This window comes from Hevea brasiliensis, chromosome 15 (assembly GCF_030052815.1).
Source record: "Hevea brasiliensis isolate MT/VB/25A 57/8 chromosome 15, ASM3005281v1, whole genome shotgun sequence".
NCBI classification, from domain to species: Eukaryota; Viridiplantae; Streptophyta; class Magnoliopsida; order Malpighiales; family Euphorbiaceae; genus Hevea; species Hevea brasiliensis.
The window spans coordinates 56,233,658-56,249,703 of record NC_079507.1 but is presented as its reverse complement, the minus strand read 5'-3'; the positions used below and the strand labels follow the sequence as shown (position 1 = coordinate 56,249,703).

Here is a 16,046-nt window from a genome sequence, read left to right as displayed (position 1 = left end):
CCAATCTTAGCTGTCAATACATAGAATTCTTAGTAATGAAAGCTTTATATACAAATCATTCTGCCCAAACAGCATACTACTACCTTTGTCTTCCAGGACAGTGAAATCCTATAATGCCATATGAAGCATATATAGGTTTACATAAAACAAATATACTTATTTTGCAGTATTGATTGGCTATTCTTGTGCCAATGCCCCTGGAAATTATGTTCTCAAATTGGATGTCTTGATTTGGCCAAATCAGAATTGCTAGAGAACCATTTTTCTGTTATAGGACCTATGCAGGCCAAATGGATGTTCCATGTCAGATTAAAGTGCCAACCATCTCTAAAATTTCAAGTACCTGACTCTTCCATTCTATCATCTATAAAATCAACCACAGTTTTAATTTTGAATGCCCAAAATGTTTGCTAAATCCGCATGTCATGTATTAAAAAAGGGTGTTCCACCACAATAAATTGAAACAATCAGTTGGTAATAAACGCAGCTAGCAAACAATCAAAAACCCCATAGGATGAGGGTATCATGAAAACAATAAAAAAAGGTCTCTACAAATTCGGATCCACTTCTACTCAGTGAGACTTGATGTGTTGCTGAACAACATTAAGACCTTCACTCTCCTCACCATAATCCTGCAAAACAAGCAAGGGTTGGAACTTATCATTTAGCTGTGTGTGTGTGTGTGAGAGAGAGAGAGAGAGAGAGAGAGAGAGAAAGAGAGGGAGTGAGAAAAGAAAAGAGAAATCAACTTCATATAAATAAATGTGAGTACAAACATAAAATATTTGAAATAGACTCGCACCTGAACCACGACACAAGAGCAACCAACCACCTTCCTTGCTTTGCCTTCGGAATCAATCTTACACAACTGCAGTAAGGACCCAAGAAATATCACGAGATGATGTTAGAATTAGCAAATCATAACTAGATGGAGGAAGTGAGCAAAGTAGTCCAGAGTGAAAAAGTGATGATCTGTAGCACAGCAGGATAGAAAAATCAACAAAAACTGTTAGACAATTCAAAGGAAAAAAAAAAAACTGGTAAATGTTTTCAGGAAAAAAATTAGGCAAGTTTAAATCATATTTCATTGAGTCCAAATATTTGGGGAGATGCAAAGTACCACAACTACTAGAGCCATTACCCAACAATGTACAAGAATAGATATAATTAAGACTCACACCAATGAAGCTAGTGTTTTGTGCAATGATTTCCTGTTATTCTTTCTGAGGTCTTCACCAAACTCACATTTTTTCAAATTATAAGGCCAACGAGGGATAAGAAATCAATCTTTATTCAAAGATAGAATCAAGATAAAAAGAAAGCACAAGCATACATTAGTTGCCCCCAGTATCTTAAATGGACTTCCCATCTCATGCATATATCAATGAATCTCAATAACTATGTGTCAGTTAAGAATAAGCTGTCACGAATTAACACATTTTAATAATTTTACCAAGCTAGCAAGACTTTTTATCATTAAAAAGAAACATGATGATGAATGCATAAATACTATTTAAAAAGGAAATACCAATGTGGAATTCAGTTGAAAATATTTGACATAATTTCAAGAAAGAAACCCCACACATCTGAAAGCTAGCCTACAAACCGACCTGCCAAGGGTCTTAACATCGGGAACAATTAACAGGATGCTAATGTTTTACACAGTGGAAGCTGAAACAGAGAAAATGCTATGACTAGTAGTTGTATAACACAACCACAACTAACTGCATTTAGCATGCCAAGTATTCTCTGCATTTTCTATTCTTACACAACTCTTTCAACTAACCCAGATCAATTTTGAAATTATTAGTCCAACAAGGAATGAGAAATCATAATTTTCATTCAGAGATCCGAGATGTGTAGAAAGCCCAAGCAATGGATAGATTGGTAGCCCCAGCATCCACAACGGACTTCCCCATCATGCGCGTATATTCATGTCATGAATCTTACAATTACGTCTCCATTAAAATAGGAATAAAAACAAAACACAAACCTATACGATCTTAGCTAATAAAAAGTTGTATCAATAAAACAAATATTGCGTTCAATGCATGTAATTAAAGAAGAAGAGCATAGATTTCAATTGAAAAAAACAAGATATTATAAAAGCTAGCAAATGAAGAATACTCACGCCAGCCCACTCGCCAAGGGTCTTAGCACTAGGAATAGTCAAAAGCCCAACACCATGATCGGCACAAAGGCCTTTGACAAGTTTAACATAGTCCGGCTGGTTGCAGTCCTCTGCCAATACGCAGAGCTGGGCAGTATGCTTCTCGATCACTTTTGCACCTTCGTGAAGACCTCGAATAAGCCCACCATGAGCCAAAGATCTTCTGAGGACTAGCTGCAATGCAGTCATCAAATCCATGGCTTCACCGAGAGGTGCAGGTGTCTCAACAGCAACGGTACCTTCCTCACTGCCAAAGAGATAGATTTAAATCAAGAAAAGACACTCTACATGATATAATCGAAGCAGAAATAAAGCATCAATCATGAAACCAACATTTCCGTATTGAAAAACATCGCATTGTATAATCCTACCCTGACATTTTGTTGCTGAATGATCTGGTTCGTGGAGAAATTGAGGCAGCTCCTCAATAAGCTAAGCGATTTTAAGATTGCAGTGGGCAAAAGCTAAATAGAAATTAGGGTTTTGTGTCTCGGACTTCAGTTGCGGGCGGGGCTACAACTTGCAGATGGGCAAATCCACAAGTGGCCCAAATCAGGACAAAAACTATATTTTTTTGAGGTAAGAAGACAAATTCACAAAAAATGAAAAGGGAATTTCCTTCGTAGTATCTGGGCAAAAGTTCATTCTGACCATTTGTATAACGAAGCATTACTTTCTTTTTTTTTTTAAATAACTTTATATAAAATAATATTTTTTATAAAAAAAATATTTTTTTACATAAAATTATTACAATTTAAGAAATAAAAATAATTTTTAAAATATTTTTTAAAAATAATTTAATTTTTACTTTAATTAAAAAATATTTTCTATTTATTTATTTTTTTAATGTCCGAAATGTTAAAAAAATACAAAAAATATTTTTTAAAAAAATATTTTTTTATAAAATATAGGAAGCCTCAATTAGATTCTTAAATGAAATTTTTATTCAATCAGATTACTTTCCTTTTACTTTTAGTTAATTTAAATGAGACCACATGAGCAGAAATCCTATATGATGTTATCATAATTAACAATCAGATTATGCACATACATATAAGCAATGAATAAATTCTTCATCAAATAATAAAGAAATCACGAAATGATTAAAATTTATTTTTGAAAAATAAAATTTTAAATAAAACCCTCTTCAATCCAAGCGTGTTTTTCAATCCTTTTTTTTTTTTGGACTCATGATTTCTTTAGAAATGGGAAATCATTTACTATTTGCAACTAGCATTCAAACTGAACACAAGATCTACAGAAGAAATTGTTTCTTCTAAATTCGGATTTCATTTTCAGACAGAATAAAATACCTGCCCAAAAAATTGAACTGCTATTTACAAGTAAGATTGATAAAATGTGTATGTAGATAGTTCTCAAGCAGATGGCATAGATGTGGAAATGACTACATATGACAAGTGTTGTAACCCATCCTGGATTTTGCTCACTGCAGTGGTCCAGTCAGCACGGGTAAGTTCAGAGAAGGCATTAGCTTTTTCTTGGGTTGACGTCTTTGGAATATTATCATGGGAACCTGCAGCAGCAACCTTCATAGCAGCTACGTGGGCCTCGGCTACATCAGAGATGCCTGAACAAAATTACATGAATCAAGCAATCAAATAAAGTTCTTTACGGTAAACGGAAACAAAGCCACAGTGAGAGAGAGGAAAAGATGGAAGAAGAAATGTGAAAATATAAAGGATATGACTGCAAAGCAATCATATAATCTTCTTATTTATGCAATGTTAGTACAGATCTGTTATCAACAACAAAATTTAGTTGTCAGTCATCAAGCCTGATACAATTTGTACAAACTATGATAAAGCTTTCAACAGAAGTGGTTTTTATAAAAGAAAAGAATTGGTTTACACTTTACAGTATAAAGTTAACAGCCTGGGTTGGGTTTGAAAAATTAACGGTATATAGTATTTAAACCTTGGGTTGGGTGTACTCCCCACCCAGATCACCACCTATACTTCCAGCAAACCCAGTGTTTCACCTCAACTCATTTGCTTCTTGGACATTGAGATCTACATTCCTCAACTTATGGTTATTGATATTTAGACAAATACATATGTTCAAGATGCTAGAATAGTGATTATATAGGAACTCCACCAAAAGGGCGGCAGCGTGAAATATATTATTTAAGGTGAGAACAGAATTATGAAAAAAAAAAACTAGAAAAAAAAGCAACAAGCAAATATATCAATCAGAATTCAAGATTATTTGAATTATAAAGTGCAATGGCATTGTCTAAAACATAAAGAGGATAAAAGCTTCAGCTGGAAATCAAGAATTTAATGCAGTTTATTTGCACTTAACCCTACTTATTCAAAAGTCAAAACATCAAATGCCAATTTAAAAAGAATGATAGCTATGTCCCACCAATGAAAATGAGTATCGGGTAATGCAAGAACTTCGAGTTGGTGCAAGTGCAACCTTAGCTTAACATTTATGGATTATGGCTCATCACCAAGTATCACATACACAATATGATTTGGTAGTATACTCAAATCGTTTAGTAAAAATCTTTATTGTCATCAGAAAAATAATTGCTAAAATTATCTGCAATGAAAAGGTATTACAGCCAATAACGATACTCCTGTTTAGTGTTGCCTAACACATTTCAGAATGCAATCAGAAGCGGTTGTAAACCAATTGTGTGGTTTTCGAAACAAAGATTTAAATAACAAAATCATGAGCTTACTGTGTTCAACATTCCAAATTGCAGAACTTTTGAGGCATCGATCTTGCTGTATAAAAGTAAAGTGATATCAATTGGAACACACAGTAATGACTAATGAGTTAATTTACAATCAGTTTCCCAATTATAGGAAGTTGAGCGCTTAAATGATGTAAAAATGTTGTTTTTTACCAAACCGATAAATAAAGACCATATGGATCTATGTAATTCTCACACCAGCTTAAAATGTTGAGCTAATCTGAACAGTATTATTAAGATTACCAAGTACCATAAAACTAACCTGAGATAAAACTATTGCAAACTGCTTCAACATATCCTGCCATGGATTGTGCCTTTGCTTGGATTATCTTAGCTTTTTCAACAGAATCTTCAGGCCAGTTAATGTTCACAATATTCTCATCAACACCTTCTTCCTGCACTTTATTAGCATTGGATATGATGGATTTTCCAAGCATCAGAAGTTGAGACACAGCTGAACTGCAAATTTCAGAAAGCCTCTGCAAAGATATGCATTTTTATCATATTTTTGCACGCCTCAGGGAAAAAGCAATCTAAACAAAGAAAAATATATAAAAGATAGATATTTCCATTATATCTAACATATCTCCATACAAAAAATAAAAATAAAATAAAATAAAATAAAAATCTCCATACATGAACCCCTTCTGAGTGAAGAGTTTCTAATCTCCCAGCAGTTCTTTGGACTATGTCATTTGCAGTAAGTCCTGCTAAGGCACTTGTAGATCTGCAAGTAGCAACATTTTAAGAAAATTATATGAGACAGCAGATGACAAAGCATAGAAAACCAGTCATATATCAATCACTTTAAGCTGGCAAATTTCAGCACTCACATTGAATAACAAACCAGGCGTCACAGCAACCACCGTCAACATATAATTATATCTAAAATAACAAACCGGACAAGCAATGTCCACAATTTACAGACAACTTTAGCTGGTGAGGGTGACCAACTAGAAGGTATAGACTAAAATTGAATAGAAAGTAAACAGTTAAAATATTATCAGAGATCTCCAATCTTAAAAAGGTAAGTTGATGAGGTGAGAAATAGAAATCAGAATAATAAATGACAAATAACAAACCCCCATAGAACATACATTTTACCAGAAAAGGTTTTTTGACACATAAAGTTTCTAAACAGAAATGTGCAAAGCGGAATTACCCTGCAACCATGTCAGCAGCTTTGCTGACACTTGAATCATGTAAATTTTTCATCTCATCACTACTTCCTTCAGTTCCATTCTCTATTTTCCTCCCTTTGTTGGACTCTGCATTATTTTCATCCATTTCGATACTCAAATTGAACATTTGCTGAACAAGTTTAAGTTTTCCATCATATACAGACTTCTGTTCCAAGGGTAATTTTGCTTTTCTTCGGTTAAATAAGAGGGCATAATGGCTGGACAATGCCTCAAGCTCCTACAGAATAACAGTCCAACAATTTCAATATTAACTATCATTTCAACCAACAAATTTCAAGATTGATGATATGAAAGTGACCTCCAAATGTTCTGGACCTCCATATATATAGAAGCATCGATCAAATGTTACTTCCTCAAGTAACTGATCCTCATCAGCTTCTCGTTCAGAGTGTTCAGAATTTTTCTCAACTTCAATACCAGTCTCTGTGATCAGCAGATCCATGGTCTCCTTGCCAACATATTCAAGCACTTGCATTCCCTTAGCTGTAAAAGCTTTTCCAGTCTGCAACATGAAGGTGAGAATAAGCAATAATAACAACATTCATGACCAAAATGATAAGGTTCATGCTATCCACCTCTAGTAAGGATGGTGCTACAGAACCAGCTCCTCCTGGTATGCCACCATGTTGAATTGATTCAGCAAGGTTCACAGCAGAATGCTCAAGCCTATATAAAAAAAGGAAAAAGGGGAAATAGGAACCAGAAATCTGAAAACTCATTTGAAACAGAATCTTGCACTGCACAGTAGACTCTGCAATTTTGTGATATTATACTTTTCCAGCATGTATTTGCTTTCCATATTCAGTAGTTGCAGAAGTACAAAAGTTCTCTTTTACAATTTTCCCACTTATCCCTACAGGACTCTTTCTACATAGATGGTTGGGACTAGCTAGGTAAACAAATCCTTACAGCATGTTACAGGTTTCATTTTTTATTCAAACTGAGAATATACAAAAGCATACAGGTCAAGGTAGACCTCACATAGGCAAACCCCAAACAGAATTTACTAGAAGCAAATGATATATACAAAGCTACAGGAGATCTTAAAGTGAGGGGATAAAAAAGAGAGAGATGCCCAAGACCAAGAGATCCCTATAAGAACAGATATTTTTGTTCTGTAGTCTGTACATTGTTCTAGGCATAAAGTAAACATCCCTAACATCCACAACTCGTTCAAAGTTTCGTCCCTTCCAACAGCAACAAAAACAGAGAGAAAAAGCAACATTTTGCAAACATCTTCACTCTCATCTTAGAAGGTATCAAAAGACTGCAATCATATCTTCCTGCAAATCAATTATTTTTATAACATAGACTACATGCATTAGAATGCATGACACAAATTCTATTTAGCTTGCACTACGTGCTATTCTACATTTTTTCTGTATTAATAACAAATAATTTTCAATAATCAAAACAATGATAAGTTTCAACTACAACACTACTTACTTTTGAACCAAATTTGAACCCCCTTTCCATGCACTTCCTAATGTTTGCCATGCTCCTGACGCAAAATTCTCAACTGAGTGATCAAGAACCTTCAAACCCTAAAAACATTGAAAGCAACAAGAAATAATATGATGCTTACAGAATTAATTAAGGCAAGTAACATTATAACCAAATGAATAAGAGCATTTCCATTGCAATAGCAAATACAGACTATACACAAAATAATCACTTATTGAGAACATGAAATAAATACTGATGTTGAAAAAATCCCCCCCCCCCACCCCCCCCCCCCCCCCCCCCCCCCCCCCCCCACACACACACACACACACACACAGAGAGAGAGAGAGAGAGAGAGAGAGAGACAGCTGTAAAATAAATACTACTGCCAATCAAGCAATGAAGCCCAGGTGAACAGATATGGTAAGAAGGGGATGAAGAATTACAAAAGGTGAATTAATTTGAAAGATAAATTCAACATGATTCAGTTACACAAGCAAATATCAAGTAAAGGAAAACCAGAACTCTAGAATCCATTGACTAGACCTTCACAAACCTATGGTCTAAACCTTTAGTACAGAATAAAAAGTAACCATATATGTACCCAGTGGAACTGCAATGATGCATTACAATTTAAAACAGCAAATGTACGAGTAAAACTTGCCTGGCCTAGAAAGGAATCTTCGCTTGCTTTCTCCAATTTATCTAAAGCAGATTTGCGCAGCTTGTCAGTTTCACCGCTAGCTTCAGTTTCCTTATCACTGTCGGATTCTGCTTGCTCTTCCTCCCCCTTAGAAGATTCAGAATCGTCAGCAACATTTTGAATATCTGCAATGCTCTTTGCTGCCTTCTCTGCAACCACAGCAGCCTGCATCCAGATGGAACCGCTCAAAAGAAATTCAAGCAAACTAGTAACTACTTGCAGACAATTAGGAGATGCTAAAATACAACCACCAAAAACTCGAAACCCCACATTTTGATTTTAATTCATAAAGAAACACACAAAACCAACAACAAAAAAAAGCATCAAAATGAGTCTATCATGACTGCAAACCACCACATTAATCCCACCTACAAACTAGATCTGACACAAAACTAATATCCGCATCCCAGTATAAAACAAAGAAAAAAAAATCCAAAATCCTAATTTCAAAAACTTAAAAACCGAAAAATTGAATGCCAATATTGAAAGAGGGAAATAAATGAAACCTACATTGCGGGAGATATCTTCGGCAGCCTTCTGGAGATCTGAGAGAACGGAGAAAGGAGAGAAACCCCAACCAACCCATCCTCCTCCATTGGTCTTAGGATCCGGTGGTGGCGGTGACGATGATTTCTCTGCTGCACGTTCTTGTTTCTGCTCAGCTTCTTGCTCTTGGGGCTGTTTATCCTCCTTCATCGGTGAACTCTTGTTCTCTTCCATTGTATATGGTACGAAATACAAGTATTTCTAGCAGAATATGTGAACTTTTCGTGGAAATGGACTGTGAATCAGGGAAATTTGGAGGTTGTTTACAAATTGATAGAGCTTTTTTAGTTTTGATAGATATTTGAATAGAAAGAAACCAGCGGTGGGCTTGAGATGGACAACACCTCAACCACCATCTACCGAGTTTTGATTAAACGTGCAAGCAAAGGAGCCGAAATCAAAACGGTGACGTTTTTATCGAATAGTTACTTGACCCAAATGATTAAAACGGCGGCGTTTCCGAAATTTGCCATGATTTGACTATTGGACCAAGTGTGAATTATATATATATATATATATATATATATATATATATATATATATATATATATATATATATATATATAGCATTATACACTTCACCAATAAAAAGCTACCAACTTATTATCATTTTAGCTAAAATAATATTTATTGGTTAGTTGAGTGTATACATTTTTTATGAGTATAATATTACACTTGTTAAAGGTTATTAAATATGCTTATTTATTATGAAAAATAATGTGCAATGGAAGCAAATCATATTTAATAATTTAAAATTTATCTTTTCTGTAGTGAATTAAATAAATTTTAATGGTGCATATTTACATCTATTAGAAAATCTTTTATCTATAACATACAAAAAAAAAAAGATAACATGCACTCTTTAGAAAATCCATAGTGTCTTTTAAGAAACATAATTAATATCACAATAATTAGGTAGACATGATATTGCATCGAAGCAAGTGATGATCTTGATCCTTGCCATGGAAGGGATGGCAATGATTAATACACATGCTTTCTGTTCAAAACCAAATTCCTTGTCTCTATGCAAAATATTAGACCAATCTATACAAATAAGCAAGCGTTGTGCTTATTTTCTTGGATGATATCTCCAAGATTTTCTGGTGAAAAAACCAACGATTGGCTTGGAACATCAGAAAGGGAGAAAAAAAAATCAATGGCGTGTTTGCTAAGAACAAAACAGAAATTCTTTCAAGCCTATGCCAGACATGAACAAGGTAGCTTTAGCTTGTCTTCCACAGGCCTTATTTTCTGTTTTTTCCATCATCTACGCAGCAATTCAACTGATCTTTAGTAGAGTAGTAAAATGGAAGACCAAATCCAGTGATGGAAAAGTAACCAACTTAACTCCATTGTCGGTGCCGGAGGTGAAGATGACACTCCCTAAGTTGATATTTAAACAAGAAGACTTTGCCAAGAAGTGTGATATATCGGAATCAGAGCTGGCTCAACTTCCAAAAGTTATTCTAGGTGAAGGCCGAGAAAAGTTGGTTAAGCGGATGATATTGAGCTGTGGATCAATTTCTATGGAGGAATTTGCAACACTTCGCTCTTGCCAATGCACCGGAGTTTCTGGTATGGTGGAGAAGCCTCTGTTGTGTACGAGTATTTGTGCCTAATCTTAGGAAGAATTTCTAGCTTTAGTTTTGAAATCTTGATTATGGTATAACGTTGTAATCTACGTAGACAAGCCAAAGATTTCGTTTAATAATTTATCAAGTTTTAAGCAGATAATTTCTGGTTCATATGAGAAATTGGTTCAGACACACATAAACCATCAACTAACATATTTAAAACTATGCAATTTCTCGCATCTAAATTTGAATTTTAATGGTATTAGAAACTTGACTTGTCATCAGTTGCTATCCTTTAGGAAGCGAAGGAACTCAGCATACCCCATTGAGGTGGGAAGCTCGAAAGCGCATAGCAGTTTGTGCAGCAATGGCAATAGCCTTCATTCATACCCAAGTTACAAGAAGAGGCAACACCCTTGTTTGTGGGGTGGTGAAGGCAAGCAATATCTTTATTCGGACAGACTGCTCTGCGTGCCTTTCTGGCCATGAAACACCTTACCTCATACCTCCGACAACCATCATCAGAAGAAATCCTGGCAGAGTTGCACCTGAACTGACATGCAATCAAAACTATCCAAAAAGGTTTACGTGTAAGTCTGATGTTTACAGCTTCGGAATTTTGCTATTGGAGCTTAGTACTGCTAAGAGACCTACTGTGACCAACTTGGGAGAATACGTCGTAGAAAAGGGAAAGAGAGAAGGACTGATTGGTATATCTGACCCAAAAATGGGAGAAGTAAAAGAAAGTATGAGAGAAGTGATTGGAATTGCTCAGAGTTGCATCTCACATAATCCCAAAGATTGGCCTTCCATGGATAGAGTGATACAGATGCTTCAAAAATTGAAGGACCAGCAAGGACTATATATATCAAAATGAAAGAACTTCTGACAATGTAGAAGTAAGTACTGGTTTCAGAGAAATGAAAATGTGTTTCAAGTTCTTGTTATTTGTAGTAAAATCAAAGCAGATAAGATCATCTCCACTGAAATTAATACATGAAAAAACACTTTTATTAGAATTCCTTACTGATAATGCTAAATGATGAGAAAGAAAGTGAAACAAGTAATTTGTATACAATGTATAATCAAATAACAAGCAAGAATTTCCATTCCATAAAAATAAGCATTAAATTTCCTGGTGATGAAGTTCATTTCAGGAATACGAATGTTAAAGATAGCCAATGTTTGGTGGAGAAATAGTCTTAGCTGGTGGTGGAGGGTGGACAGGAGGAGGAGATACAAAAGGTGGCACTGATGAGAGGACTGGTGGTGGAGGTGAGTGGACAGGTAGATGAGGAGAGGCCGAGAGGGCACTGGTGGTAGTGGGGATTGGACTGAAGGTGGGCTATAAAACGGTGGTGGTGGAAGTGATTGGATTGTTGGAAGTGGGAAGTGTACTGGTGGTGGTGGAAATTGAACCAGAGTTGGTGGAGGAAGAGAGTGAACTGGAGTTGCCATAGATGAAGGTGTTAGTAGAGATGACAGGACCAAGAAACTCTGCAAATTCAGTTTCCTTTGAATCCTAACACACAAAAGAATTCAAAGTATACAACTGCATACTTGTTAGTCATAAAAGTTGAATACAAATCATATTCAGCTTATTAAACAGTGAACCCGAAGCATTGACAATCAAGGTTAGATCTATTTTCAAACATAATATGTAGCTCCATAAAGCATCCACTGCCTCCCAGTAACATTCACAACTTACAAAAATGAAAAATTAAAAAAAAAAATTCATAAAGAGCTATGATGCATTTGTGCAACTTAGCATTAACAACTGAAACATTGCAATAATATTCACAAAGTTCACAGATGCTGAATGTTGGAAACGTAACTTCCAGCACAAAGAACTTTCCATTACACATACCAAAGTCTCATCTGGTGACAATAATTTGCATAACAAAGAAACAGAAAAACTCACATAGCCACCACTTTTATTTATATCGGCTATGCACAGAAGCAACTTGACAAAAGTTCTCTACAAAATGCAGCTTATTTATCAATCTGTTTCATGGTCAGGAGTAGGAGAGTACCAAGCAGGAAATCTTCCTTTAGTTCGAAGCAATCTAGTAAATGGCGAATCTGGCATTCTAGCTTTCTCTTCTTCTTCTAGCTCTTCCTTAGATTTTGGCAATCCATCAGGTATTGGACATGTTCTGTCTCTTTCTTTCTCCACAGTAATTGGTGCCATGAAACCAAAACCATTCTTCCTTCCTTTGTGCATTGAGGAAATTCCATGCAAACATCCAATCAAGGATTTCACTCCACCTGCTTGAAGAATTAGCTTCTCTACATCCTCTTTCGGTGACTCTCTCTGTAGCAATACCAATAACCAACTAATTCGTCAATTTATTTATATATTTTTTTAAGCAAAACACCAAATTAGACTGATTCTACATAGCAAAAATTCAACTAGGTGATTTGGCAAATCTGTACCCAGTTACATAATTTCTACAGAAAAAAACAACAATATCAAACAAATATGAGCCTCTACAAATGATAATAAAAAGGTGCATGGACAATTGTATATCCAAGTATTTGATCTAACGCTTATCAAGTACTCTAAGACTTACTTCCAAATCTTTCAGCTCAAAATACGCTCTCCAGCAGCTATAAGAACCATCTCCTTCAAGCGTCGAACAATAATCTACATAAAACCACATTAACGCTTTAGATCTCACCGATGAATTAAACAACATAAACAAAATGCAAATCCACATTGATCAAAACAAATCATTCGTCAAATTTACAATCACGCCCGTAATGATATTGCAAATGGCCGAATAAAAGTGAAAACCTACCGGCGAGTTCATTCCCGGACTTTTCGATCAACGGCGGTTCCTTGACAGCTCTTTCAAGCCTGGTTCGACTAAACGGCTCAAGCCGAGGAACATAAGCACTGCTCCTTGAGGAAGAAGAGGAGGAAGAAGAAGAACAAGTGATGGTTGAACCATGTCTCCTGCGGGAAGCGTCTGAACGATGGAAATCCTTAGCTTCGACAAGCAAAGGAGAAGAACAGGAACGAACAAGAACAGACTTTATCATCTCATCCAAATCGATAAATGATAATTCTAAATTTGGATCACGCAAAGACAGGCAGTGAGCGTTTCAGATAAAAAGAACTTATGAAGGGATACTGCTAAATTCTAAAAGGTACAGTGGACCCAACCCAAGTGGATCAGAACTAGATTTTTATTATTATTATTATTATTATTATTATTATTATTATTTAGATTTTTATATTATATTTTAGATATTTTTATTTCGAGTGCTATTATTAGAAACTGAATTTTATAAAAAAAAAAAAAGCTTGATAACTTTTATGACAAAATTTTTTATATTTAAATTTATATATATTTATTATTTTAATAATATATATTTATATTAGTTTTAAGTAAATTTTAACTATCATTGGCGTTTCAACTGTCTTTCTTTTTTCGGAGTCTATTTTTTTATTGTGAATACCTGAATAGGACGAATCACTTTGTGAAATCTCAATTTGAAGATACTTTATAATTAGATTTTTTTTTTATTCGATTTCTTTATTATTATGAACCCTAATTAGATTCAGACACGACTACAATCAACAACTTTCTTGGAGAACAATTTTCCTAGACAATTAGCTGCTTGATTTGCAGGCCTTCTAAGAAAAACTGGAATCATAAGATTCTTATGATTTCAATTATTGAAACATTTTTGGATTGAATTTTTTTCAGGAGGTAAGTAGAAATAAATGAAAGAAATATTAATTTCATGAAAGGGTTTCCAACTATTTTATTGCTGGTAGTGCTAGACCATTATCTATAATTTTATTCCACTCCATAAGCCATCTTAATGACCTCTTCGATCACTTGTCGGAATATCTTTCATTCATGATAAATTTCTTGCTTGCGCCGTCATATGAATGCCACACATGCTTCTTCCTGTGTTTTCCTGCTTGTGGCTGTTGGGATGGAGGCTGTGGTGGTTGCTGATGGTATGAAGGCAGGCCTAGGTCTGGAAGATGTGGTGGTTGTTGCAATTGGAATAGAGAATATGGTGGAGCCTGTGATGATTGCCATGGAGATGGAGGCTGTGGTGGTTGCTTATGGTATGAAGGCAGCCCTAGGTCTGGAAGATGTGGTGGTTGTTGCAATTGGAATGGAACCTGTGATGATTGCCATGGAGATGGAGAAGGAAATCGGCTTTTATCAGCATCCATAGTTTGAATATTAAAAATTTTGTAGTTTGATGTCATTCGGCTCCTAGAATCCCTTTTTATACCAACACAATACTGTTTCATTTAGGAATATATGTATGCTAAATAGGAAAAAATAAAATATGCTATGCTTCATAAATTATAAATATTAATACCACGATTTTTCTATTTTGGAAATTTTAAAGGTCAAACCATTATATTCTTAATTAGGAATTAGAAGATTATAAAAATATTTCATATTGAAAATTAGTTATGTGTCTTTTTTACATTGAAGTTACATAATCAAAATTATTTTTCATGGAAAAAAAATTATTTTAAATACTAAAAAAATAATAATTTTATTATTTTAATATTTTTATTCTTAAAATTTTTCAAATTTAATTTTAAATTATTTTTTAATACTTTCTAAATAATATATTAAAAAAATATTTCCTTAATAATATAGCAGTTTTAACAATGAAGAAAATCAGCACTAGGAATTCCTCCAACTCTTGCTCTTTCTCTTATACGATAAAAATGTGCCAACTGTACTGATTAGGAATATAGTAAAAAAATTTTCCTTATTACTTCATAATTAGAAGAAAATAACCTCCTAATTAAAAGAAATTACCATAAATATATATATATATATATATATATATATATATATATTTGAATAAATAAAAAATTTTAATTTAATATTTTTCCCCTAAGTATCATATATTGCTCGTTTTTATCATTCAGATTAGGGATCGCAGCGGGTAAGGTACCCGTGAAAATCACCACATTCGAATCCAAACTCGATTAATATTATCAAAATCCAAATTTGTCTCAAATTCATTTAAAATTTATTATCAACTATCTAAACCCCCTCTAAACTCGATTATTATTATTAAAAAAAAAACTCCAAAATTTTATATATTTTAATTAATATTTTATATAAAAAAATTATTTTAATTAATAATTTATATTTTAAAAATTTAATAATTTTATAAAATATTTAAATTATATTTTATATAAAGTAAAATATATAAAAATTTATAAATATTATTATAAAAATTTATATTTTATATTTAATTAAATATTTATGTAAACGGGTTCGGATAATAGATACTTAACATATAAAACCCAAACCCATCACGGATATTATTTTTCAAATCCAAATCCGTGTCGAACCCGATTATATAATATCTAAACCCGTCTTATCAGGATCCAATCGGATCGAATACTCACAAAAATCCGACTCATTACCATGACCTGCTGCAATACCATATTTCAATTCTTAATATTTAATGATATTACTTTTCATTCTCAATAATAATGCTAATTCATTTACATTAAAATTTTAAATTAAGATTTTAAATAGTCTATGAACTCTCAGTTGTTAGTTTTTTTTTTTTAATCAACACATTTAACATCACAGTGCAGCATCTCTTATATCATGTGAAGAATGGAGTAATTTTTTCCAGTCAATCCTCAACTCTAGAATTGTTTCACTTTAATCTTTCA

General features: G+C 33.9%; 3 protein-coding genes and 1 pseudogene across 3 annotated transcripts; 1 reads left to right on the top strand and 3 right to left on the bottom strand.

Annotated features, from left to right (window-relative positions):
• Positions 1-406: 406 nt before the first annotated feature.
• LOC110634985 (40S ribosomal protein S12) lies at positions 407-2,759 on the bottom strand. Its single transcript, XM_021784159.2, has 4 exons — positions 2,542-2,759; positions 2,132-2,417; positions 803-868; positions 407-632 (listed from the first exon to the last, which is right to left on the bottom strand). Exons 1-4 carry the CDS (start codon positions 2,547-2,549, stop codon positions 573-575), a joined length of 420 nt encoding a protein of 139 aa, XP_021639851.1. The 5' UTR covers positions 2,550-2,759; the 3' UTR covers positions 407-572.
• A 605-nt stretch (positions 2,760-3,364) lies between these two features.
• Positions 3,365-9,137, bottom strand: LOC110635005 (uncharacterized). Its single transcript, XM_058136588.1, has 9 exons — positions 8,751-9,137; positions 8,142-8,405; positions 7,541-7,638; positions 6,670-6,760; positions 6,393-6,596; positions 6,055-6,311; positions 5,529-5,619; positions 5,155-5,371; positions 3,365-3,758 (listed from the first exon to the last, which is right to left on the bottom strand). Exons 1-9 carry the CDS (start codon positions 8,958-8,960, stop codon positions 3,547-3,549), a joined length of 1,644 nt encoding a protein of 547 aa, XP_057992571.1. The 5' UTR covers positions 8,961-9,137; the 3' UTR covers positions 3,365-3,546.
• A 746-nt stretch (positions 9,138-9,883) lies between these two features.
• LOC110636215 (probable inactive receptor kinase At2g26730) lies at positions 9,884-11,237 on the top strand (annotated as a pseudogene).
• Positions 11,238-12,105: 868 nt separating this feature from the next.
• Positions 12,106-13,474, bottom strand: LOC110635021 (CCG-binding protein 1). Its single transcript, XM_021784210.2, has 3 exons — positions 13,162-13,474; positions 12,934-13,007; positions 12,106-12,674 (listed from the first exon to the last, which is right to left on the bottom strand). Exons 1-3 carry the CDS (start codon positions 13,403-13,405, stop codon positions 12,360-12,362), a joined length of 633 nt encoding a protein of 210 aa, XP_021639902.2. The 5' UTR covers positions 13,406-13,474; the 3' UTR covers positions 12,106-12,359.
• Positions 13,475-16,046: the final 2,572 nt, after the last annotated feature.

Bases quoted from the DNA above. Each gene is read 5' to 3' on its own strand.
- LOC110634985 (XM_021784159.2), bottom strand. The intron at 869-2,131 runs GTGAGTATTCTT...TCCTTACTGCAG, and splicing joins CCCTTGGCGAGTGGGCTGGC to TTGTGTAAGATTGATTCCGA. The intron at 633-802 runs GTGCGAGTCTAT...CTTGTTTTGCAG, and splicing joins GCTCTTGTGTCGTGGTTCAG to GATTATGGTGAGGAGAGTGA.
- LOC110635005 (XM_058136588.1), bottom strand. From the start codon at position 8,960: ATGGAAGAGAACAAGAGTTCACCGATGAAGGAGGATAAACAGCCCCAA. The intron at 6,761-7,540 runs GTAAGTAGTGTT...TTTTTTATATAG, and splicing joins GGTTCAAATTTGGTTCAAAA to GCTTGAGCATTCTGCTGTGA. The intron at 5,372-5,528 runs GTATGGAGATTT...ATATCTTTGCAG, and splicing joins TTCACTCAGAAGGGGTTCAT to AGGCTTTCTGAAATTTGCAG.
- LOC110635021 (XM_021784210.2), bottom strand. From the start codon at position 13,405: ATGATAAAGTCTGTTCTTGTTCGTTCCTGTTCTTCTCCTTTGCTTGTC. The intron at 13,008-13,161 runs GTAGGTTTTCAC...GGTTTTATGTAG, and splicing joins GTCCGGGAATGAACTCGCCG to ATTATTGTTCGACGCTTGAA. The intron at 12,675-12,933 runs GTAAGTCTTAGA...GTATTGCTACAG, and splicing joins TTGAGCTGAAAGATTTGGAA to AGAGAGTCACCGAAAGAGGA.